This window comes from Condylura cristata, unplaced genomic scaffold (assembly GCF_000260355.1).
Source record: "Condylura cristata isolate star-nosed mole 26May11 unplaced genomic scaffold, ConCri1.0 scaffold00019, whole genome shotgun sequence".
Taxonomy (NCBI): domain Eukaryota; kingdom Metazoa; phylum Chordata; class Mammalia; order Eulipotyphla; family Talpidae; genus Condylura; species Condylura cristata.
The window spans coordinates 19,640,415-19,666,907 of record NW_004567120.1 but is presented as its reverse complement, the minus strand read 5'-3'; the positions used below and the strand labels follow the sequence as shown (position 1 = coordinate 19,666,907).

The 26,493-nt window shown below is 44.7% G+C and overlaps 1 protein-coding gene across 7 annotated transcripts in view; it reads left to right on the top strand.

The window, feature by feature from the left end:
• LHFPL1 (lipoma HMGIC fusion partner-like 1) overlaps positions 1–26,493 on the top strand; it is a 128,101-nt gene that overhangs the window by 4,544 nt on the left and 97,064 nt on the right. For all 7 annotated transcript variants that reach the window (XR_001145616.1, XR_001145615.1, XR_001145614.1 and 4 more), the window contains 2 exons: positions 3,044–3,682; positions 14,671–14,769. Coding sequence is in view for 4 of the 7 variants with exons in the window: in XM_012727191.1 (XP_012582645.1) it covers positions 3,232–3,682; positions 14,671–14,769 (550 nt within the window). In the remaining 3 variants the exon portion in view is untranslated. The remainder of the gene's footprint in view (positions 1–3,043; positions 3,683–14,670; positions 14,770–26,493) is intronic.

Genomic DNA, 26,493 nt, shown 5'->3' with positions numbered 1-26,493 from the left:
GTGGGACTATGAAACATGGAGAGAGCGAGCCAGAGAGAGAGAGAGAGAGAGAGAGAGAGAGAGAGAGAGAGAGAGAGAGCAAGAGAGAGAGAGAGAGAGCAAGAGAGAGCAAGAGAGAGTAAGAGAGAGAATAACCTGAATATTGATTCAGGTTGAATATCAAGCAATTGGGTCTCTAGGATTTCTTTCTTGTTGGCATAAGGTGAAGCCTATGATTCAGAAGGTTTACACCCAAAGTGTATAGGCTTCGCTTCCCCAGTGTTTAACTTCATGCTAATTTTTGCTTTCTATGATTTGAGTCCTTGAGAGAACATTACAGAATTATCGGTGGCAGTGACTGACTCTCAACCTGCTGGTTGTAGATGGTGCCAGGTCACCATACTTTGAGTCCTGAATAGGACAACAAACTCTTTCAAGATCAGGACTTTCCCAGTTTTATCACTGAACGTCCCACATTCTAGTAAAACTCCCAGGCACCTTTAGTCATCTCATCGTGGGCCCACATGAGATAAGAGCAGTGAATTTTTCTTGACATTGAAAGTACTAAACTTAAATTCTGAAGGCCAATGAGTTTTTTGAAAGCAAAACATCTTTAATTTCAACTGAATTCTGTGATTCCGTCTTCCTACGTCTTGACTCCAAACTGTCATTTAAAAAATGAAATTATGGGGACAGTTGTCAGCAGTATTGTGTGTTTTTTTTTTTTGTAGCAGCCTGATCTGTTGCTGCTGCTGATAACCTGATGTCAACCTCTCCCGAATTTCTACCATCTAGCCTGAGCACTCATCGAATTGCTGAACTTGAAACAAAGAATGCTCTTATTCTTATGCACTTTTGGGAGAAAGTGGACCTCCTCCTTCCTTCACTGTCTTCCCCTCTAAATCCTTCCCCATCCTTAAATATTTTCTGACATCATAGCTAGGAAATCATGGAGGCTTTTATTTTACTTAATGGGGCAGTGAGGGAGAATATGGGGAAAGGTTGCTGGCGAAGGAAAGTGAGCAGCAACGGGTTTGTGGTTGAATCCTGGTGTGATCTTGGGCAAGTTGCTTAGTTTTCAGACTCTCAATTTCCTTCTTTGAAAACGGGGACAATGTCTTTCTTACCAGCCCCTCTGGGGGGCCTGTTGGGCAGAGAGCACAGCAAATAATGGATTGGAAAGGGATTATGCTGATAACAGCCTGCAACTCTTTATCAGCTTGTTTCCTCTCATCCTCTGGCCTGGGCTTCTTCTCCAGGAAGCGAGTCCGTAACAGAAAAGGCTGCTTGCACTTTTCATGATCTTACAAACTCTAATATAAGAAGCAGAGGCATTACCTCATTGCAGCCAAGCGTACCTGCTTTCTAACAGCAATTACTCAAAACTCGTTCCACTTCTCCTGTTGGCTTTCAATCCCTCATCACATCTTTCTCTCATCCCCCTCCCTGCTCTCAGGCACAAAGCCTTATTCCCAGGGGCCCAGCTCAGGGCACTTTCTTCCCAAGCCCTAACATTCCAAAGAAAGCACCTGCAATTTATGATCTCTGCTCCCTTCCTGCACAAAGCACATAGCACGCAACACAAATGTATCAAGAGGGGGATTGCGGCAGAGTGAAAAAAGAGCCTTGCATGAAGAATCAAATAACTGGGTTCTGGTCTGGCCAGTGTACCTGACTAGCCCATTACCCTGGGGTAAATCACTTCCTCTCATGTTCCCATCTGTGAACTGCTCATATATATATATATATATATATATATATATGTAGGTGGGTGTGCAGTGGGAAGTTACCTAGCACCCTGTGGAAGACAAACCCTGCTGTAGGAACCTGCCCATCAGGGTTCTGGCTCCGTGTTGCCACTTGCTAACTTATGCTGGGTCTCGGGATCATCATTTCCCTCTGTACTTGGCCTTACTTCCCGATGCATAAAACAAGAAGTTTGAATTAGGTGATTCGTTAAGGTCCTGCAGACCTGGAAATTGGATGAGTCTATGAGATGGGTTTCACTTCACAGAAGTGCCTCTGTGCCAGGCATTGTTTGAGCATGCTGTGAGCAGGCTCATGGCTGGGCACGGTCCCTGAGACTCCATCCTGGAGGACAGCTGCTGCTTGTTCTTGACCTTGTCCCAAGTTGGCAACGACGTAGTTCCTGTGCTTCCCCGGCCTGGGGAGTCCCGCGCCTCACTTCCCTCTCCTGCCACCTGTAACTTTAAGCAATGCTGATGAATCATGGAGAAATTTCTGAAACATATTCCACCATCTGCCTGCAGCAGACATTTGCAGTGCTGTCATCAAGCTGCAGTGTGGTCTCTGGCAGCTCTAATCGAGAAACAGGCCAGAAAGCAATGGCAGATGAATGGGGTTGGGAGGGAAGTGGCTGATTTTTGACAGAGAGGCCTGTGAAAGCCATTTGTGAGTTGGGCTTGAAGATTAGATCTGAAAAGACTCTCATCATCTTGAATCTGAGATTACTTATTCCAAAAGGCAGCTTGAAAGGTCCTTATGGCTATGTGTTCCTGCTGCCAGGCAAGGGTACATGATCCATTTCAGAGAGATAAGAAGCTTTCTTGACTAAATTCAGCCAAAGTGGAGGCAACTTTTTTCGGTGTCTGTCTAGAGTAAAACGACCCTCACTGGTTGCAAAATTGCCTCTCATTTTCATTTTGGGAAAAGTGACTGAACATCGCTGTCCTGGTGAGGGCATGGGGTGTGAGAGTAGGCATTCCTTATTTTTTTTCGACCCATTTCCACCTGGTTGATGTTTCCCAGTGAAAAACCCATACTGATCCAGCTAGACAACTCACTGTGTCAAATGAGCTCTGCTTTCCCGTCCTCCCTTGTAGTGGGGACAGACCTTGAGAATGCTTCCTTCTTTCATATTTCCAAGACGTAATTCCTGTCCCTCTTGAGAGATGGCTGCCTTTCGAGCCTCCAGGCCAGCAAGGCTATTCCTCTGGAAGCCAGGGGACCCTCAGCTAGAAGTCAAGAGTTAAAACTGTTAATTGCGTTTTACCTGAGCTGGCAAGGCCATCATTAATTGAGCTCTATGGTTCTTCCATTGCAGCCTAGATACCATACAGTTCTGAATCAAGCAGAAAGAAGGGAAGATGGGAAAAGCGTTGAAAAGCAGAATCCCATAAGGACACAGAGGGTCCTCCAGAGAATAATCTTTTCCAGAAGCAAGGGCCAAGTGATTCCTAAGTGAGTTCCAGGACTGGTCAGCCTGATGAAAAATAGGCTTATGGAGCCTGCATGATAACGTTCTGCATTTGGTGCAGTGATCCAACTCATCTCCCCACCCCTGCAGAGAAACCTGGGACCATGAGGAGCAGCCTGACCCTGGTGGGGACCCTCTGGGCCTTCCTGTCCCTTGTTACTGCTGTGGCCAGTTCTACCAGTTACTTCCTGCCTTACTGGCTCTTTGGATCCCAACTGGGGAAGCCAGTGTCATTCAGCACATTCCGGAGGTGCAACTACCCTGTGCGGGGAGAGGGGAACAGTCTGATCATGGTGGAAGAGTGTGGGCGCTATGCCAGCTTCAGTGCCATCCCAAGTCTGGCCTGGCAGATGTGCACAGTGGTGACAGGTGCCGGCTGTGCTCTGTTGCTCCTGGTGGCACTGGCTGCTGTCCTGGGCTGCTGCATGGAAGAGCTCATCTCCAGGATGATGGGACGTTGCATGGGCGCAGCACAGTTCGTGGGAGGTAAGACTGCATTGTTGGGATAGGGTGGGGTAGGTTGGGGTGCTTTGCAGTGGGAGCGGTATGTGTTGCCTTATGGGGAAATTTACTCTCACCACGTTCCCTTTGTCAAACTCCAAGGCTATGACGTGTGTGACTCTTTTGAAATACCTGGTCTGTTACTGCCAAAGTGCAGTCTCCAGCAGGGTTTAATCGTTGCAACGTTGGCTATTATGCAGGGTTGGTACCTCCCTTTTCATCACCTTCCTCTCCTGGCAAGGTACCCACTAAGAATATTTTCCAGGCATGCCTTCTAGCGGGAGGAACACTTCCTCTAGCATCTGCTCCCAAATCAACTTGATGTTTCAGAACTGTGATCTCTGGTAGTTATTTCCAAATCTCTGATAAACACAAGGACAGATGCAGGATCATAGCAAAGTTCTAAGGCACACATCTTACCAAAGAAATACATCTCTAATGGTGAAATTCTAGGTAACAGACTACAGGTGACTGTTTATTTTGTGTACACCTGAGTGAGTCCTGTAAGCTTCTATTAACAGTCTATCCAGGCTTCTTATGACTCTGAGCTACCCTCCCTGTCTTTCCTTCATTCGGTCTCCCTTGAAACTTCCTGCAGGAGCCTTGGGATGGTGACTGAGTGTGGCAGGGCTGGGAACCAGCAATGTATTAGGGAAAGACTCAGGAAGGCTCAGGAAGGCAATGAGAGCAGTTTAACTGGGACTGTGTAAAAAGAAAAGCAAGCTTTGACAGACAGGCAATGATGTGTATGCATACTTGAGCTATTTTTTTTTTTTTTTTTTACATCTAGATGGGCTACTGGGAGAAAATGCTAGTAGAACCTACTGCTGAGGTATATTATTGGTCATGGAGTTTTAGAATTATTATTCAATTCACCATCATTATTATCTCCACTAGCACCACCTTGTAGGAGAGAGGAACAGGGAACTTAGATCCTACTTAATCCTGACTCAAGCTAAGTTAATCACTTTGTCGTCTTGGGCAAAGAACAGTGATCTTTGCTGTGTTAACTTCTCTTCTTCCCTGGGGCTTGTTTGGTGGCAGTGCAGCACAGACCCAAATTTTCCAGTGGCTGCAATCAGGTGTGCTTGCGGGGAGATTGTATTGATGAGCTAAGAAAATGGTTCTCAACAGAAGTTGGTTTTTCAGCCCATTCCAGCAGGTGACATTCAGTAATTTCTGGGAACATTTTTGGTTATCACTACACGGGTGAGGGATGCTATGAACATCCGATGGGAATAGATGCGAAACGCTATTAAATATCGCAGAGAGCACAAGAAGAAAACAATGCCATCACCCCCTCCCAGCAGCAAATTATTGAGCCCAAAATGTCATTAACACCAAGTTGAGAGATATTAAACTAAAGTATGGTGGTTTCCTGGCCTGCTTATGAAAAGTAGCAGGTTGTTTTTGGTATTGTTCTGCCAGTAAATGTTTTCTGAGTCTTCTCAGATTCATTGTACAAGTGTTTAATTTTAATTAGGCTCCATTCTGCCTCCCTTATCTTTACAATTTCCTATTCTTTAGCTATTAATGGTCTTCTGGATTAAAAAGTACTTACATGAGTTTATTTCCTTCCCTTGAAAACCATGGAACAAAACCGATTACAAAGGCTTGTCTATGTCAATGCCTTTATCCCCCTTTGGGGGTTCTGTGGATATCACAAGTCAACCTTGGACTTGGCTTACCTCTCACCTCTATTTTGGGGTATGCTGTCGCTAGCTCAGCACTTCCATAGACACATTATTTCAGAAAGTGACAACTGGCTGGCAGGAGAAAGGGGTGATCCTTGCGAGTTACAATTTATATTTATAGCCCCAGGGCTCAGCTAGTACCTGGCACTGAGCAGCTATTCAGTAACTGCAAGAAGAATGAATGCATGACTAAGGCATTAACTAAGGCACTGTCTACTGTGTGGGGCTAGGTTGGATAGTGAAAGCCGGGTTTGTTCACCTTCTTTCCTTTTATTCCAGACCTTCATTCAAGGGCTTAAGAACCCAGTGTTCTCTTCAGACTTGAGAGACTCAACCTAGCTTCACTTGCATTTCTCAGAGTTCCCTGTGGAGAGAGTGGAAGGGCTAGTTTGTAGAAGGTCCAAAGCTAGAGCTCCCATCAGATGCTACATTAACTGGCTCCTGCTTCCAGCTCACTTCCCATTTTGGATTTGACTGGGACTTTCACAAAATGTGAACGACCCTCCGCAGCATGCATTTTGGTAGATTTTGCCTCCTCGCTTTGTGAACTCAATGGAAATTTTTGAGGGGAGACTTGGGTGTGTAATGGAGATTTAGATACTCAGACCAAATGAAGCATTTTGGCTGAGCAGCAGCTGTCATATGGAGGAAGTTACAACATGGCTACCAATTTTGTCTTTGCTGATGTTGTCATTCTATATTCCCCAGTGACTGTTGCTCAAAAGAACATGAGCAGTGATCATATTTGGATGAGGACTTTCCTCCCTTGCTTCCCCCCTTCCTCCTTCTTTCCATTCCTTTATCCCACAAATATGAACAATATTTACTATTTATTGAATTTTCTACAATTTAAAAAGCACTTTCACTTACATCATGGCATGTAATCTATTTAAAGTGGTGATTATTATGTTCTCAAAAGAATTTGACAAAAACTCTAGATGGGGTTCTTTAAAATTCAAGAATAATGTGCCACTTGACAGTAATCACATAGTCGAGACCCAAGATGTTCTATACAGTTTATTTTCAGGCAGAGGAGTGACACTGAACAGAGTCCTAGCTCTCCATTGCTTCCCTGTCTGTGACACCAGCCGACAAAGAGTCTTCCTGCTTCCTCTTTAGAAACTGGGGCCTATCAAGGTTATGTCAGATGGGAATGAATGGTGAGGACTCCTTGGAGAGATCCCATTTCCTGGGAGCACATAGCACATGACCAAGACCCAATGGTCTTCTGCATTCTTGAGTGTGAGTCCTCAGAGACAGGTTCTGCCGGTGGCAGGAAGCCAAGTCTGAACAGCATTTTGAACTCCATGGATAAAAGACAAGAGCAAGAGTGTGAGAGAGGAACAGAGTCAGAGACAGAGAGCTAGAGCGAGAGAGGGTGAGAGACAAGGGAGAATGCTAGGGGGAGAGAGAGAGAGCAAGCAAGGGAGCTGCGGGGGTTAAGCTTAAGTTGGATTGACCAGGGGAATTGATTTTGTTGCTCTAAGCATGACTGCTTCTCGGCAGCTAGTGCATTAACCGAAATACATCAGAGGGAGGAGCCAATATATTTCAGGTCTGGCTTATCTCTGCCAGACCCCAAACCACTGAAGAGATGGAATATCCATTAAGAACTACCCCCTCCCCCTGCCTGATTCTTGTTCCCGGGTTTGGCAGCTGCCTGCAGTGATGAGCAGTGGGAAGTGGGAGAGACAGGAAGAAATAAAGAGCTGCTGGCCTGAGTCATACTCAGCAAGGTGACCTGATGGGGCCCTTGGGTCCCATTTGCTCCACCTGCAGCTGATCCAGCTGGACAAGCCTTGAGTCCAGAGAGCCCTCCACTGGGAGCTTCATGCCCTGCTCTGACCAGTGTAGGAAACATCTGGTCAGAAGATTATGTGAACTCTGGAGATGCTGAGGTTTCCAACCAGCTGCCTCCCAGCCCCTGAGAATAAGGTCATTACTCACATTCCCCTGTGCATACATGTGTGAGATACTTATGAATTATCCTCTATCTTCTGTGATTGCTACACAAAGATGAAATGAGTGAGATGTAAATATATGAACTTCTTGGCAGGAAAAAGTGTGAGATACTGGATCTGGTTACCTGAGGGAGGCCAAGAATCTTTCTAGAGCAGGGAATGTATCAGAATCACCTGGACTGCTTAAAAATTGTGGATCTTTCAACTCTCCAGGTTGCTTTTCTATTTGAATAGACTCAGCAACAGGTGGAAGGCTGTGTGTTTTGAAACCTTTCCCCCAGTGGCTCTTGTGGGATACTCCTTCTCCCCAATCCAAATGAGAACCACCACCCTGGCCGTTCCCTTGTTGCTGTTTTTAAGGGGATGGAATTCAGCACTCAAGACAGGCATCGATGATTTTCTCCGTCGAAGGTCCTAATGCTAACACGTGTCAGGCTAACCGGAAGTTGCCACTGTGTAGGGTAAATGGAAGTGATCAGGCTTTTTCTGCCCTCCCACCAATAGCATCAATGATGGACGCCTGTGGGCTTCCACCCGCGCCTGATGGTAGCACCTGGAGCGTGGTGTGGGCGGCATGAGTGGGCGCACCTGAGCCGCCGTGGGGCATATAAGGGCGGTGATCCCGAGGGCGGTGAGCAGAGAACAGGGCATGGCAGCAGAGGGCTGGGCAGCCGGGTGCTGTAGAGCCATGGAGAGACTAGAAAAACATTCGCGGGGGGGCGGGGGGGGAGGGGGGGCTAGGAGGCCTGCAGCCTCTTGGCTCCCCGCCCCATCCCTCCTGCCCTGCACCCGGTTGCCTCACTACAAGTGGTGCAGAAAGATTAAAAGCCTGAAAAGGACACCGAAGGACCCCTACTTCACTCGCCTGCCCGGGTCATAGACAACCAGCTCCGTTGCCTGCTGGAAACATCGCGAACTTGACTCAAGGAAGAGGGGCTATTTCTCAGGAAAAAAAAAAACTTTATTGTCTCTGGAAAGCCTTCATTTCCTGGAACCCCCTCCAAAGTCTGGCATTATTTAATTTATCAATACCATGTTGAGCAAGGATTATAAAAGTGACTTTCAGGTTTGGAGACTGGTATTCAAAGAAGTTACCCAACTTACTAGTTAGTTATTATTTAGTGACTAGTTGTAAATATTAGAACTGGCAGTCCTCCCCTGCTTCTCATAGAGTGAACTGGAGCAGTGGAGACTGTGGTGCAGAGCTTGAGTCTCATGTGTTTTTGCTATTGATTTGTTCCCTTTTGGGGAAGAAATGATATCAGTGTTTTTCAGTCTTATCCACGTGTGTAAGAATTACCTGGGGCGCTTGTTAGCACAGACTTGTTAGGACCATCCATCCTAAACCCATGAGCCAGAAAGGCTGACGCCTGGCAATCTGCACTTTGCACAGCTGCTCGGAACGGTTTATTTTTGAAACGACAATGCAATATTTCACACCTACGTACCGCTCATCCTAGGAAACAATATCACCACCATAAGCAGTCGAAGTCTCCTTCCTGTCCTGAGCAGATCCCCTTGGCCTCCCTGCAAAGGTAACCGCTAATTTGGAATTGTTGTTTCCCAACGTGATTTCTGTACACACTAAAATTCAAAAAACGCTGCCCACTTTTCTTCATAATGTTGCTTCTTTTGGGAATTCCTTTTCTTCCATTTCTGTCTGTAATTCTCTCCTAAAGGTCAGGCCATATGCAGCATCTCTGTGGAGTCTCCCTGATCTACTTCAGCCCGCTCCAACTGAAATGCATGGCGCTGGAACTCGGGAGAGAATATGGGATGGAATGAATGGGAGTGTTGAGTGGGTGATTTTCCCTGGAAAGGGAAAGCTGGGCTATATTCCGGGACAGAAGGAAAGTGTCCTCTGTGTTTCAGGTGCATTTTTTACAAGAGCAATCAGCTGAGCAAGTTGTAACAAATCAACCAGCCCAAATTCTACTCAGGGGAGTAAAATCAAACTACGGAATAATCTTATTTTAAAACTATTTGGAAATAGGGCAGGGAGTGTAACAGGATGCAGGGGCCACACAACAGAGGCACTTGTGAGTGGGGAGGCGATGGCAGGGTTTGGTAACCCTGAGCGAGGGGCTTTTTCTTCTCAGAGACCAAGATTAGACATCTGCCTCATTGGGAAAGCGCCATTGGGAGGTGTCCCACAGCTGTTGGGTTTGGGGAAGTAGAGATTCCGGGCGGCAGGGGAAGGTTGAGGACAGCTGGGATCTTGCTGGGGACTGTGTGCCTGAGGGTTTGTTTTGGCTGGTGCTGAGGTAGCCAAATGGGCTGAGGCTGAGTCAAGAGTCCAGCTCTAAGATCTTCTTGGTCAGAGCAGACATTAAAAACTACCGTGGCCATGGCTGGGGAAGATGGGTATATTTTGGGATGGGGCTTCTCATGGAGGGTGCCAGGCACGTTGAGAGGGGGACATGAGTGGCCGCCCCCAGCGCAGGAGAAGGGTGAGGATGGCGGGCACCTGTCAGGCTTCCTTTCCCTGCTAGAGGACGGTGAGCATGGGAGAGCGTTGGGTGGGCCATTCGCGGCCGGGGGAGATTTCTCCAAGGGGCACCATTTTAGAGGAGCTACAAAACCCCTCTAGCACAAACACGTGGTTCACAAACACGCGGAGAGAAGTGAGAGCTGCAGCTTGTACGCAGCAGAGCTGTTATCGACACTGTCTTTCAGTGCCATCAGAGCTTCAGTGTTGCTGCTAGGACCAACACTGGCATTAGAGTCACTAGAGTGCTTTTGAAATGCATACTCATGGACTGCAGTTACTGAATAAAATACCTGCAGGTGGGGCGAAGAACCTACCTTTTATTTAAACCCTCACTCTTTCAGAAGATGGGAGGGCCTGGCACTAGCCGGGGCCTTCTGGGTTGCTACTTGAAGCACATCGCTGCAATTCCCGATTGATGAGAAGAGTTTGGAGGCAAATATAACAGGGGATAAATGACCCCATAACTTCATTTTTATTTCTAAGATGTCTCCCAGAGCATCTTTCTCCAATTTTGTCAATTGTGATAGAATTAGCTGTCAAAGTACTCCATGGAGTCTGTGTACATTCTACTTTGCCTACCTGTCTCAAACGCAGGAGGGGGCTGTGGATGGGAGAGGTGATTAGGGCTCTGGGCAGGGTATGTGCCACGTGCAGAACTCACATCTGGGTGGAACTCACACCTGGCAGCAACTCTGGGTCTCTGGCATGATGCCTCTGAAAAATTGCAAGACAACAAGTCCAGCCAGGCAGCTTTTGAATGGAGCCCTGCTCAACGCTAGATGTCTCAGCTTTTTATTATTAGGACAAACACGTGTGGGAGAAATTAGCATGGAGAATGGCGGAGCAAAGAGGAGCCATAGGGAGAGACTGTTGTTGTTATTAAGTCTTTAGTGAGCACTTTCTATGTGCCAGGCACTTTATAAGTGTGAATTCTTGATACAGTCATGGAAAACAGACTAGTGTTATTCTAAACTTAAAAATAAGGTAACTGAGGCACATAGAGATTAAATAAAGTGCTGCAGTCACACCAGCTCTAGGTGGCAGAGCTAAAATTTGAATTTCAATTTTTGCTGACCACAGAATCCATACTTTTAAATTTCCACAGTTATTTTACCATAATTACATACATTTTGTGGCTTGATACACATATGTGTTGTGAGATAACTATCCCAATAAGGTTAGATAGCATACATCATTTCATGATTACCATTTTGGTGAGGTGAGAATATTTAGTATCTATTCTCTGAGCAGTTTACAAGTATATAGTACAATAATGTTCTCTCAAGCCATCATGTTGTGAGTTCTCTCTGGTGCTGATGCCTATAAAATTCCTGATTCTTGCTGGAGATATCATTTCCCAAAGGAGGTCATTTCTGGACAGCTGTCTTTAAATGGCCAAAAATCTCCAAGGGTTGATGACCTCTTTCAATGATAAGAGTGTTGTCAGTAATTGGCTCTGTGACCTTGGGTCTCAGGGAGGTTGGGAGTATGTAATCTCCAAAGGTTCCCCTCTCTACTGTTATCATTTACCAGTTATCTAGGATAATTACCATTCCTAATATGGAGATCCCCTCAGATGCATTGCTCTTTGGATAGTGGTGGGCAAAGGAAGCTGAATGCCAGAAAGGCAGTGCATACTTGGAAACAGGTGCACTTATCGAACACATATGTACCAGGTATGAGGGGTACAGAGTTGAGGAACAAATGGCCCCTTCCTTGAAGGAATACACGCTGTAGTGAGGGAAATAGAGGAACAGTTGTGTAAGATTGCTATTATAGGGTAATTTAATCACAGGAGAGTGGAGGCTGCTGTGGGAACAGGAGGAAAGAATACAAAACCGAACTTGGGCAAAGGAGGAGGGTTGGGGATGGTGAGGAAGGAACTCCCGGAGGTGATAAGGCCAGAGCTTCTTCGCAAGGTAAGGTTTGGAGAGCAAGGGGACTGAAGAGGGTGGAATGTTTTCCCTGCCACATCAAGAATGGCACACGGCCAGCCCAACCTTCCGACTGACAGGTCAGATTCACACTGGCCCTAGGACTCCGAATGTAGAGTCTGGAAAGCCAAGCTGATGTTCTTTTATAAACTTGCTTTCCCTTCTTATTTTGTATGGGAAAGCTCATGTTTGATGAACTTTTCCCTCCCAGTGTATGCAACAGGAAAAGGCTTTGGTTTTCTTTCCAATTTTTTTTTTCTTAACCTATTGTGCATTCTCTGTTAGTACCTCTTCATATTATAAGATTTCAGTTTATCTGTGGTTAAAAAAAGGGGGATGTTGTTCCATTGTCACTGGATAAATTCCAGAGCCTAGAAAAGTCTTTGATCAGTTTCATTTCCTTTAAGACTACAACATAGATAAGAATGCCTTCTAATTTTAAGCATTCCACTGAGGGAAGTTCTAACAACTGTAACTGGTCTTTTAGTTTCTAAGTTCTTTCTCACTGTCAGAAAGGTTTCTCTGTTTTTGTCTTTAAATCCTTATAGCTATTTTTGGGAGATCTTTGTTTTTTTTTTTTTTTCCCCTGGTTTCATTGAGTATTGCGAAAAACTGGTTACCATATTATTTCAGAGAATACACCGAGATCTCCTAAAAGGATTCATCTGAAGGCAAAGAGGACTTAGCTTCTGAAAGTGTGTATAAAATCTTCATTCATGAACGAATAATGGAACTGAGGCAATCATTCCCTAGAACAGTCTGCCTTTCACTACCTGGTTGAGTCCAGAGCTCTGGAACATATAAATATGCCCTTCACTCCTCACTGATCTAGCACCTTCCCTGTGGTGATGTGTTTGTTTCTGCATCCACATCTGTGAGGCGGACTCTCCCATGCCTTCTGATGTGGCACCATATATAACAATCTTAGAATTAGACTCTCTTGGTTGTAAGTAGAAGAGATTGACTTGAATTCCCTCAGTGGAAAGGGACACTATTATCAGGGAAGTGGAACTGGGGAGCCATTGGGACAGCTGGAGTCTCTCTAGCTCACTGAGAGGTGATATGGAGGATTTTCTCTGCTTCATGCTGCTCTATTCTCTCGCTCTACCAATGAGTCTTCTCACCTTACCCAGAGTTTGTCTTCTCATAACTTTGGATAGAATTCGACATCAGCTTCACACAGACCTATTTCTACCTCCTTGTATTTTTCCCTAACTTCTCCTCTGCCTACTGACTAGCTCAGCATCTCTCTTTCTTGATTAGAATTTTCAGAAACATTGAATTGATTGAGCTTATCTCTTCAGCCAGGCTATGATAACATTCCTGGCCAGCCAATGAATTTGGTTGTTTTTGTGTTAGATACCAATGCATGGTCCATCCCCCTTGACCAAATACAAGGTTATAAAGTATGAAAAGCTAAGCAGCAAACAAGAGCTATCCATGAGGCAGTCACCCTTTGATGGCCATGCAGGCACCCAGAGCCAGTTTTTATCTTAGGTCAAAGAATAAGATCCAGAGTTTCCCTCTAGTGAGTGAATGACCTAAACAAAACCAGGATCAAGGCAAGATGCACTATGGCAGGTATAGAAGCCAAAGAATGGAGGCATGCTTGCCACGAAGTTGGAATGTTTCTTGGAAGAGGGAAGTGGTTTTGGAAGCAGTATGGGGCTCTGCTTATCAGGATAAGCCTAGGAAATATACGGCTGCCCCTTGAACAATGCAAGTTTTAGGGGGTGCGGACTGCTCATGTGGCTGAAAATCCACATATAACTTACAATCAGCCCTTGGAATCCACAGTTGGTTGAATCCATGAATGTGGAACCCACAAATAGGAAAAAACTGCATGAGAGTAGACCTGCACATTTCAAACCTGTGATATTCAAGGGTGAGCTGTATATACTTTTTTTAAAAGAAAGTTATGCATACAGAACTGGGTACAGGCCAGAGGTGCAGGGACAGTGAGAGGATTCACCAGAGACAGAGTGGGGAGCAGAATAGGCCAAGAGACTGAAGGCAGCAGTGGGCGGATCAGGAGAGGTCTGCTGCGCCTCTGTGGATCACCCCTGGGGCAGGGATCGAACTCATGCTGAAGTAGCTTTAGCTTCTCAGTGCTGTGCTTTAACTCGCTGCGCCACCATGGAGGGCCCTGTATATGCTTTTTTATAGATCTTGATTTGGCAGCTGACTCCAAGGAAAAGAAATCATGACTTGCCTTCAACTAGTAGGCACATACCTGACACTCAGAAAAGTGTGAATTTTAGAAAAGAGTATCAGTCTCTACATTGTTATTCTTTGTAAATCAGACCAAGGAAGAAGAGGGACGTCAACTTAATTTTTGTAAATCTTTGTCAAAAACACATTTTTTTAAAAAAGATTTGTGCATACAGAACTGGTGTACAGGCCAGAGGTGCAGGGGTGGTGAGAGGATTCACCAGAGACAGAGTGGGGAACAGAACAGGCAGATCGACGAAGTACACTGCTGAGAGGAGCAGTGGGCGGGTCAGGAGATGTCTGCCCAGAGGTATGGGTCACCTCTGGGGCAGGTGGGAATCGAACTCATGCAGAACTCATGCTTTAGCTTCTTAGTGCTGTGCCTTAACCATTGTGCAACCAGGGAGGACCGTCAAAAACACATTGTAAAAAGCACATTGGACTTTCTCAATTCCCAACACTGCATTTTCTTTATGACTCGTCCAATCTGCTATTAATCCACAACTTACCATGCAAAGAAATCCTGTTGTCTTCTTTCTTCTTTTCTTCTAAGTCATTTAATGCAAGTGGGAAAGGTAGAGGAGGAGGTAAAATTTGAGATCAGCTAATCCAGAGAGAATGTGAGGGTGACAGAAACTCAGTTATTGCTCTTTTCTATCTGTGTGTGTGCTTTTCTTTCCAGGGCTGCTGATAAGCTCAGGCTGTGCACTGTATCCTTTAGGATGGAACAGCCCCGAGATAATGCAAACGTGTGGGAATGTCTCCAATCAATTTCAGTTAGGTAAGGTGATTGAAGGAGGAGGTTTCACTTGGGATCTGTATTCCAAAAATGCTTTACCACTTGGAGGGGTGAGCCACTGCTTGCTTGTGGTTCTTGCCCGAGTCTTTCTCATTATGTTGTTAGCTTGTGGGATGTGGTGACTTGGCCTGATTCCTCATCTGGCCTTGCTAACTCAAAGTGTTGGCCATAAATTCCATTTACTTATCTCACCATACTTTTTATACACTTTTACCCAGAATCCTGTGACCAGGATATGGGCAACCGTATCTATGGAGGGATTGCAAATACTTGAAAATCGAGGATCTGTTATCTTTTGAATAAATCGTAGTTCTTATCAATGTTTTTTTTTCAGGCACTGTTTTCCAAATGTTAACTCAACAATGTATCTTATCATTTTCCACTGAGAATATAAAAGGAGTTATTTTGGTTTCTATGAGCATGAGGAATCTGAGTTAAATATTAGGGATTATTACTGGCATGTTAATACAAGAGCTGTTAAATATTAGTGTGAGTGACAGCAGTAGCTCTGTGCTCTTTATTTGCCAAATCTCACTGAGAATGGGTGAAGTTTACTCATGTGAATTGGAAATTGATTACACTCTAATTGGAAGACTTTACAATATTTTCCCAACTTACTGTAATGGAAGATGTGTCTGTTTTCTCAAGTATGCTCCATTATAGGAGAGGATTGTGGAAAAACAAAGCCATCTATTCACCTATCATTTGTGCTTTGTTTTTTTTTTTTTTGGGGGGGGGGTCTGGTCTCATCTGACCCATTTCTGGAGCAAGCAGTTGTTCATTATTCAAATATAAAATGAGGGAAGGGCTATAAAAATGTGATAGTTTTTTCATAGATGTCTTTTATTAGGTTGAAAATGTCAATTCTACCTGCTCTTTGTATGTAAAACATAGTCATCATAAATGTGCTGGGGGATCTGAATATCAATTGATGCTTATCATGATACTGCTGTAGGGTCTGTTCTATGAAGTCTGTATCTGTTTACCAATTCCTTCTTACATTCTAGGCACACCATTGTAGAGCTAGTGTAAGCTCCCTAAGGGAAGGAAATTTTGCCTGTGAGATAAAGTAAATTGGTCTGTACTGTGGCAGAGCTGGGATTCAAAATCTAGAACTCTGATCTAGGCAACACAATCACTAGAAGTTTCTGCAATAATGCAACTATTCTGTGTCTTGCTGTCTAATGTGTTAACTACTAGCCACATATTAGTGAACAACTAAAATGTTAAGGTGGTGGGACTGAATTTTAAATTTTATTTTATTAAATCTAACATATACTTAATATTAAATTTTGTTAAGTTAATTACAATGATTTCATTATTTTAAGTGGAACAGGCACAATGTGACTAGTAGCTACCATAGTGGGCGGCACAGCTTGTGCGTCAGTGCTAGGAGCTGCTGTGCTCCTAAGTAAAGAAGAGAAGCCTACTGAGGAGCCTCAGAAGGAGTAGCCAGAGCGATATATAAAGAAAATCAAACCCTTAGTTTACCCCACTCACAAAAATGAACTCAAAATGGGTCAAAGACTGAAATACAAGAACTGGCACCATGGAATTCTTAGAAGGAAATGTAGGGAAAGCAACTCATTGATACTGGTTTTGGCAATGATTATTTGGACATGATGCCAAAACAAACAGCAAATGTAAAAATTAACAAATGGAGCTATATAAAATTCACAAGTTTATGCACAGTAAAAGAAGCAATTGAAAATACAACCTACAGAACCAGAGAAAAATACTGTGCATGTGTGTGTGTGTATAAAATATATAGCATTTATACACACACACACACATAATGCCAATGCAAGGCATCTACCTATCTTGTGTGCGCACACACACACACACATACACACACACATAAAATGTATAGCATCTCTCTGGCCTAGGGAAACCCCCACTTGGACCAAGGTGTATTCATAATAAGATTCTACACTGGGCTATGGGTTCATATGCCATTGCGGACTTTTGGGGCCTCCCTTGCTTAGAGGAGACCCCCTAACCCCTATGTATATCAAAGGGGCTAATAGCCAGAATTTAAAAAGAACTTAAACAACAGCATAATAAAAATGCACAAGCCTGATGGAAAAAAAATGACGAGAAGAACTAAACAGAAAGTACTCTAGATTTGCATGGATAAAGACAATTTTAACACTAAATTTTATTATAGAAGAAGGTCGTAATCCACTATGTCTAAGAGCATATACAGTGTACCTGGATCCTCTTTACTTCTGGTATGTCCTACTCTCGATGTCTCCCTTATCGCAGTCTCCCTTCTTGGGAGAAAGCGAGTATATGTGTAAGTGTGGGGGTAGTAAAAGATCCAAAGTCTGGGAAGACAGAGCTCTCAGGACTAAAACATACGGGTGCAGATGGAATCTATTACACCTTGCACTTACCCAAAAAATTGACCTCCTTCCCCGATCTCCTCTTCTGTCTCTAGGATCTCCTGTCATATGTCCTAGTCCTCCTTCAGGTCCTATGTTGTCCAGTCCATCTTTGGTACCTTTTCTCTACATAAATGTCATCCACCAGAGTCTACAGTTGAGCTCTTTAGGGTATTGACTCACTTTCTTCTTTTTATTCATACAAAGAATAAATTAATAATCAAATTTTAAAGCAGAAAAATAGCCCAAACAATAATTACAGGCTGCACTGCTAGCTACAATGGGCGGGACCTTGCTATCAACTAGTGGGCTCATTTGTAATTACTGAAATCAAACGCCAATAAGGACAGGTGATTGATTGTCTTCAAGACCTCACAACTAGTAGTTTTGGGGACTGTTTCCTGACTCTCATGCACAATGTAGATTTTGCTAGATGGTATTCTAGTATCAGCTTGTTAAATGAATGGCTGATTCAATAAGAAGGGGAAAGTCAGGCAAATTCCCCCAGCAATAGCCCTGTCAAGTGCAATGCCTTTCTCACACTTCAGTTTGGTTATGTAATGAAAAGCTTAACCAGAGAAAGGCATTTGGTAGTTGTCAATCGGACTCTAGCCATCCAAATGAATCCTTTTCAGTTCAATACCAAATGAATCTATTTAACTCCACCTCTCAGTTAGTCACCAAGCTCCTGTTTGGTATCAGCAGCAGTGAGAGCCAGGGAAGAATTTGTGGGAGAGTTTCCTACTATTCAGAGTGGGTTTCCAGAGAGTGACATCCTCAGCTCTGTGACCTTGGGTATGTCACTTACCAGTTGTGAGCTGACTGCTACTTCCCAAGGTGGCCGTGAGGATTAAATGAGATCACGTGGAGGGAAAGAGGACAGTGCTTGGCATATGTCAACTGGATGGTTGTTGTTAGTTGTCATCATCGTCATGGTAATAATAGCAGTTGTCAAAATAACAATGTTCCCAGTACCTTAGTTTTCAGAAAAAAAAGATGGCTTACAGCAAGGAACCACTATAGTTAAAGACACAGGTCGATGGTAGAAAGAATTTGAGTTTGGACCTTGGTTCAATTCCAAGCTCTGATGCTTACTAGTTGTGCAACATCAGTCATACCAGTTAACCTCTCTGTGCCTCCATTCAAGAAGATTGAGCATGTTTTTCACCACAAAGTTAGTGATTGAGTTGATTAGGTAAAGTAACATCCACCTACAAAGCAGCACAATGTTTATTACAATACACGTGGTCTGCTGTTTAGTGGGTATCGGCCCATTTGTCAAGGCCACTTTGCAGAGGGTACCCTGGGCTTGGCTTCTGGGAGGCAGGGTGAGTCCCACTCAATTTGGCCAAGCCCTGCAACAGAGGCTACCCAGAGGTCTTCTATGTGTTGGTCGTTTCCTCCCTTAGAGGCCCATTTCCCTTGCTGTCCCATTTCCTCTCATTCTTTCCAGTTCAAAGCCTTTTACAGGTTTGGCCTTTGTGGGTTCAGTTTCCAGGCATTTCCTGTTACCTTTCCTCTGTGTCAATTTCCTCCTTGATTGACAATCTATTTTCTTGTGCTCACTAGAGCACAAAGAAGCAGCTAGTACATCCTCATATCCACAGAGGGGCAGCAGAGGATGGTGGAGGCAGTCTGGCCAGGGTATGCAGACAGCTGCTTTTTAAACCTTCTTCCGCTTGCTTGGGCAGGTCAACTACCTGCAACGAGAGCCTTGTTTCCTGTCTTCACATAGCGAGCCTTGCGTTAGTCTGGTGAGTAACTTTGGTTTTAAAGTCGCCAAATATCTACCTAGCTCCCTGGTGTGGCCTTTTGGTGAGAGCTTTGATTTCATTTCATATTTGTCTACTTTGCTCTAAAAATCCAGAAGGATAATGAGAAAAAGAAACCATTCTATTTAAAGCAGCACTCCTAGAGGCACTGAGACTTTTAATGTCTTTCGCCTGTGGGGACAGTGGCTCGGGATTGGACAAGGGGATTGCAAACAGCTACTCATTCATCAGCTTGAATGCCTGGGCAACCAGTTCTGGAAACCCCCTGGCTCAGATGTTGCTTAAGGTTTTTATGTTGCCCATCTAGCCCACACAGAGAGGCGGCACCATCCAAAGGAGAAGCTGGCCCCAGCTGGAGGGCACAGAAGCGCCTCGGTGGCTTAGGGAGGATTTAATTGCACTGCTTAACCCTGATGCTCAGGGTGCTTGTGATGCTCTGTAGCTTCTCAGGCGTCGAGTGGAATGAATGAATTGTATTGTAGGGTCACTCTGTTGCCTCTTACCGTGTGACCATAGCTAAGTCACCTCAGTTCTTTAAACCTATTTCCCCATGATTAACATGAGGGTGATTTTTTTTTCAAAGATTTATTTATTTGTGCATACAGAACTGGGGTACAGACCAGAGATGCGGAGGGTGAGAGGATTCACCAGAGACAGAGTGGGGAGCAGAACAGGCAGATCGACGACGTACACTGCTGAGGGAGCAGCGGGTGGGTCAGGAGAGGTCTGCCACGTCATGTGGTCACCTCCGGGGCAGGCGGGAATCGAACTCATGCAGAAGCGGCTTTTGATTCTCATTGCTGTGCTTTAACCCGCTGCGCCACCAGGGAGGGCCGAGGGTGATTTTTATCTGCCTTCAGGGTTGGTTTTGAACATGAAATGACATAAATGTGCCTTATGAAAACAATGCCCTGCAGATTAAGAGGTAAAAGAAGAGAAAGCTGATCTACTGTGAGCTTCCTTGACCCTGTTATTTTGATGGCTGCAATGCTTTGCCAGTTCTCTCACTGACCTATTCAAAATAGCGAGGAACCTCAGTAATGAGACGCTATACATCTCATGGGACACTGTGCTATTTTCAGTTTGAATAAAAAATATGATGGTTCATACAAAGATCTCAGCCTTTCCTAAAATAGCCCACATAAGAAAACGGTGCTCACATCTGTAGTAATCTGTCCTCCCTGTGACTTCCAGCCTGGTGACTGCACAGGAGGCAAGGCTCTAAAAAGACCTCAAGGGCAGATTCTTTGCTTGACTTGGCCTTATTTCTTCACAAGCGCCTTGCACAGAGGGTCTAGCCCGCTCAGCGTTTGAAACAAAGAATGCAGAATTACGAGCAGGCTGTCTATACAGCAGATCACCACACGATGGCGATAAAGTCAGGCAAATTCGTTCTGTTTTGTGCCGCTTGCTTATTCTTGCTTCTGGTCCTCCCGTCAAAGAACTTGATGCACAATTAACTTCCCTGTTTCTATTTTCTATACTGGATTTCCTTGTATCGATAAACCTCAGTGTCGGCCTCCTTTGTTATCCTTCCCGTTCTTTAGTGAGTGTTGTCTTTCCTTGTCTACTGTGGATGATACTGCATCCTAAGCATCCGTTTAAAAACAAAACATTTGAAGTGGAGGTGTTAATACTGTAACACTCATTTCATAGGGCTCCTGTGAGGATGAAAGAAGATGATATACCTGACACATTTCGTACAGGACTTGTGCTTAACAAATTTGAACAAAAACCGCTGTTATTATTATAGGCTATGCTGACCCAGAAGGTTTTTAAATAAAGTGAAGTGGGTTTCTAAGGCAGGAACCTGGCTATGCTAGGAGCAGTTCTCTTCAAGGATAGAGTTAGAGAGATGAAAATCTGTTTTGTCATGTGAGATTTTCAAACCCTTTTATCCAAGGATCCCCTCAGTCAGATGAATTGGGAGAAACCACATACATACAAATGTATCTTTTAAGTTAAAGTCCCTAGCACTGAATCACATACCCTGTAGGTTCTCAATAAATGCTCACTGTTGTCTACTTTTGTGTAAAAGCTGTATAGGTTTGGGTTAATGACGTGGTGTGGCTCAGGTGGTTCAATCATCTAGGCACTTTCCCCAGAAATACTAATTCTGTAGTTCTAAAGCGCGGCTTGAGAATCTATATGTTAAAGCTTTCCATAAACTTTTTTTTTTTTTTTTGCAAACTAGTGGGCTAGTTGACAGAGTGTTTAGCTGACAGAAAAGGGGGCTAAGTACTGTTCACTCCAGATGTGGTACTAAGTGATTATACGTGAAGTCTCATTTCACCTTCAGAGCTGCATTGGGTGTAGGAGATGTTGCTTTCAATTTACCCTTGGGGGTAAACGCAGAAAGGTTCCATGACTTGTCCAGAGGCTCAGCTTATAAATGTCAGGCAATGGTTTCAAACACAGCTCTTTGTCACTCTCACGCCAGGCTCTTCTCCCTGAAGCACATGGCCAAGCACACCTGGAATTGGCCCCATCTCTACCCTCTAAGTGAGAATGCTGGTTAAACACTTCATTGGGCTCTTCAGTTCCTTTCTTTATAACAATATTATTGCCTCTGGCTGGGCCTTGATGAATTAATAAAACCAAGTAAAAGAGGATTAAATGAGATAGTATATGGAAAAACTCTTGTAAAATTTGCAGTGCTTTATATATATTGGGCTGGATTATTAGTGGCATTGGGTATTACTCAGGGACCTTGGACCCCAGGAAAGTCTATGCAGTCTACATTTGTTGGCTAATGGAGGATGGAAGAAAACATCTGACACTTGTGGTGGTTTTCTGTCATGGGGCCAAGTTCATGGCAGGAATGAGTACGCAATCTTGAGTGCTGAGGTAGGCCAGCTTCCACACCTTCCAGCATTCATACTTGATGACTGTGTCAAAAACAGGTAACACTTCTCAATAAGCATGTTCTGGACACTTACTGCGTTCAAGATGTTGAATTAGCCACTGTAGTTAATTGGAAAAGGTGATGACTATCTACCCAGTACAACCACAACAATGTCAAGCCCCAGAGGATGACGATGCACCTGACAGAGGAATAAATGCTGCCCCTCTTGAATGTAGCTTTTCCTCAGCTCTCACGCCTACATTACAGAACATGGCCCCAGGTCCATCTCCCACTCCTGCAGAAGTTGTACATCGCTCCTTTGATCTCTCTCCCATCCTGTCGCCAAAGTGGTATTTCAAAAACATAAATCTGATGTCCTTCGCATTATTTAGTGATAGCTCCCTTACTGTCTTCAGGAAAAAGACCAGACTCCTTAGCGTGGCCTATAGGGACACTAGGCATTATTTGTGTTACTACTCAAGCTGTAACAGGGTGGTCCCTAGGAAAAAGGGAAGTTCCAGGTGCCCTGCCCCACCCAGAGGGAGGGTGGAGCTGAGAAGAGAAGGGAGAAGAAGACAATGAAGCAGGATGGAGAAGGAGGAGACCTAAGGAAGCCACGTGGAGCAGCAAGCATGTGATGAAGAAACCGGACTTGTTTCCTGACCCTGGACTGGCTAAGGCAGATGTGGGTGAGAGACCTGCAGGGAGGTGACTATGGCAGTGTTTATATTGATTTTGATTTTGCTCTTTTCCTCCCAGACTTGTCTGGCCATTTCTGACCCTTTTCCATGGGTCCCGGCCAGAAGGTGCTTTAAAAGTCTTGTGGCGGGCTTTCAGGCCTTGCTTTGGGCCAATCCCTTTTGGGTTGACTTTTGCCCACGAGGGGATGGGTAACTTCAGGTGTTTGATTTAGAAGTTATATTCTTTGTGTTCCATATTGTATATTTACTGTATTAAAGTCCCTTTTCATTGAAGTTTTATATGTTTTGTCTTGTTGCGGCGGATGGCAGAACCCACTTAGAGCAGGCAGGTTTTTGGGGCTTTAGGGGTGCCCCTCTCCCCCTGTCCTCTTAACAGAATTGGGGTGCCCTATAACAAAGCCACTTCTCTCATGGAGTCACCCTGAAAACGCTGTTTCTTTAGACCTACACCATCTTGCCTGTGTCTTTGTTCTGTTAGAAATACCCTTCTCCCCTTTCTCATTTAGCCTACTCAGTACTTTTGCTTGAAAACTCCCCATTTTCCGGGAGTTTACGGTCCTGTATCATTCTGTATTGCAGCACTTGGCACATTGGTGGTCTGTTCACTTGTTCCACTTCTGTTCCTGGCTCTTTTTCACTCATCTAGTTTGTGGATCTTACTTATGTGAGAACAACATGTTTAAAGAGCTTACCACAGTGACTGGCATATGGAAGCTTTTGACCAATATTAGCTATTACTATTCCAGTTACAGACTTAATTAGCTGAGAAAGTTCAAGTGGATGCAAGCAGAGGTCTACTGAGCAGATGTTAAGAGGAGAGGAGGCCAAGTTTTTAGAGCCCATATATCCTGGAGAACCCACCCTGAGTCAAAGTGTTCCAATACATGGCTAGCTGGTTTCATGAGAGAATAGCAAAGATTGGGTGGCTTATAAACATGAAAATTTATTTCTAAATGTTCTGGAAGTTGGGAAATTAAAGATCAAGATGGTAGCAGATTCACTGTCTAGTAAAAGCCTCTTGGCTCATAGATGGTCGTCGCCTGTGGTGGAAGCACCATGGATGAGCTCTGAGGCTTCTTCTTCTTCTTTTTTTTTTTTTTTTAAAGATTTATTTATTCATTCATACAGGCCAGAGATGTGGAGGGTGAGAGGATTCACCAGGAACAGAGTGGGGAGCAGAACAGGCAGATCGACGAAGTACACTGCTGAGGGGAGCAGCGGGCGGGTCAGGAGAGGTCTGCCGCGCCATGTGGTCACCTCCGGGGCAGGTGGGGATCGAACTCATGCAGAAGTGGCTTAAGCTTCTTAGTGCTGTGCTTTAACCCACTGCGCCACCAGGGAGGGCCTCTGTGGCTTCTTTTAAAGGACACTAATTCCACTCATCAGGGCTCTATCCTCACAACCCAATCACTGCCCCCACCAAAGCTCCACATCTAAATACCATCAATTTGGGCATTATGTTTAATAAGCCAATTATTTCTGTGTGTGTGTGTGTGCGTGTGTGTGTGAAACACAAACATTCAGTCTATGCTCTTCTGAGAATCTATTTGAAGTGTTTTTGAATGAGGGCACACAGGGTGACATGGAAGTTGTTTTTTTTTTTTTTTCCAGAGGTAGGTGAGAGCCTATTTTGAGAAAGACACAGCTGCATCATTTGAATTGTCCTGAGACATAGTTCTTCTTACTCCCCACTGAAGAAGCAGATGAATAGAGTAGCTAAAACTCAGGATAGTTATACAAGAAATGATATTAATAGGAAAGACTGGTTTGCAAAATATGAGATAGGTGAGAAGATCAAGACTGGCAAGGAAGATTTCATAAGAAGGACCCAGTTTGTTGGGCAGAAATGTGTGTAGGAGAGAAAAAGAATCATCCAAACCTGGTTTCTCTGAAGATTTGTCTATACCAAATTCTATACAACTTTCTAACAAGGGCCCCGGTTTGCCCTAACTCTTTACAACATTGGGTCTGCTCCAAGAAAGAGTTGGCAACTCAGAACATCAGACCAGGTTTGAGTGGGTCAAGCTGTAGCTCCTACACTTCCCTGAGTTGCTGAAGCTTCCACTGAGCTTCCTGTTTGCTTGCATTTGCCTTCTCTGACAAGGGGGTTTGCAGGTTTTTGGAGTCTTCAGTGGGTTCTGGACCTCCAATCTGGGCTCCTGTTGGGGAGTGAGAAGAGAGATCTCATAGCTTTGGGTATTGTGGTGCTGGCAGGCACAGCACAGCAGGGCTGGGGTGCAGGATGTTTGACAATTGCCCTTGAATTTATTCACTTTGCTTTGCCTTTGAAGATGATTCATCTGTGCTGAACCTAGCAGAGAAAGTTCTCTGCTCATTTAGCTTGGCTGCACTGAAATGTTTTTGTGCTGCTACCTATGGAGACCTTAAAGTCAGCAGTATCCCTCTGAACATATGGGACCATGAGCTTCTTCCAACCCCCTGCTGCTCCTGCTTAGCACAACATAACATTCAGATCTCCGTGGCAGAAATTTGTCGAGTAAGCAAACGACAACTGTCCCTCTTCCTCTCCCCAGCACTCACGGAGCAGCACGTGGGAGGTGGGTGGCAGCCCTGGTGTCGTTAACAGAGATGGTGCCACAGTGTAGGGAGGAGCTGGACCTGCTTTGCAAAAAATAACATCCTCGCTAGGCAGAGGCCTGCTGGGGCGCTCAGTCCCTGCTCGTGCACAGGCACCGTGTTCACCACTGTTCTTGCCCATGTTTTCTGATTCAGTTCCTCTTACCTTTTCTCCTTTCCTCTTCCACATACCTCTTTGGCCCTCCTAGGTTCTCTTTCTCTGCTTCGATGTCTCTCTAGGTTTCTTATCTCTCTGTATGCCATATAATTCCAAAGGAGCCCTTAGGTGTTTCCCGAAAATTGTGGGTCTTGCACCCAGCATCAGTGCAGGGGGCCTGGGCGGACATGATGAAAGCTGTGGCGGCGCCTCCACGTGTCTCCCACACAGACAGCTCTGCGAAGCTCTGGGTGCTGAGGGTCAGGGCAGCATGGTGCCGCCCTCACCCGTGGGGTCACGCCTTCCCTTATTTTGTCTGTCCAAAGCCAAAGCAGTGCCTCCCATTTCTCTGGTTGTGGGGTGCATGAGATGAAGTACAGTTGTCAGTATTGCTCTCTTTATATTCCACTCGAACCACCTGCCAATCTCTATGATTCTGATTGACATCCTAGAACTTAGATCTCATCTTTGCATAGGAATCCAGCCCCCACTCTATAGCCTGAACTGTTCAATCTTCCGCTTTACCCCTTCTCCTCCATCTCAGCCACCAAACTACTTCACAGTTCTGATCCTCATCAGTCTTTTCCTCAGTAGCCAATAACCAGGCTTCTTACCCCTGGTCTAGATTACAGTCATGCCGTCTATGGAGTACCAGCTCTCAGAACATGACTGCTGACAACACTTGCATCACATCAAAACTGCATGCATGTAAACTTTCTCTTACGTTTCCTCTAGCCCCAGTCAGTTTCAGAGTTGTTAAATGGCCACTAGGTGCTTGCTATAGTCTTGCTTACCTGGCTCTTTCCCCAACATTTCAGGGACCTAGGATCCCATTACACGATACTCTAAAAATAAAGAACTGAAAAATTCAAAAGACAGACTTTCTTCACTGTCTTTCTTAAATTGAGGCTTTAATAAGGCAATTTGAAGTTCACTGCAACCTTGAGGGGAAAGTACAGAGATTTTCCATTGTCCCTGGCCCCATACCTGTGTGGACTCCCCCTGATGGTCTCCAGCAGAGTGGGGCGTTTCTTCAATCGATGAACCTATAGTGACACATCATATTCACACAGATTCCATGGTTTACCTCTGAGTTCACGCTTGGTGTTGTGCATTCTATGGGTTGGACAGATGCAGAATCTTATGTATTTACTTTTATCATATCACTGACTATTATCACCACTCTACAAGTTTTGTGTTCTCTACTTATTCCCCTTCCTTATGCCACCTTCCCCAATTTATAGCGACCACGTAGTTATTTACGGTCTCC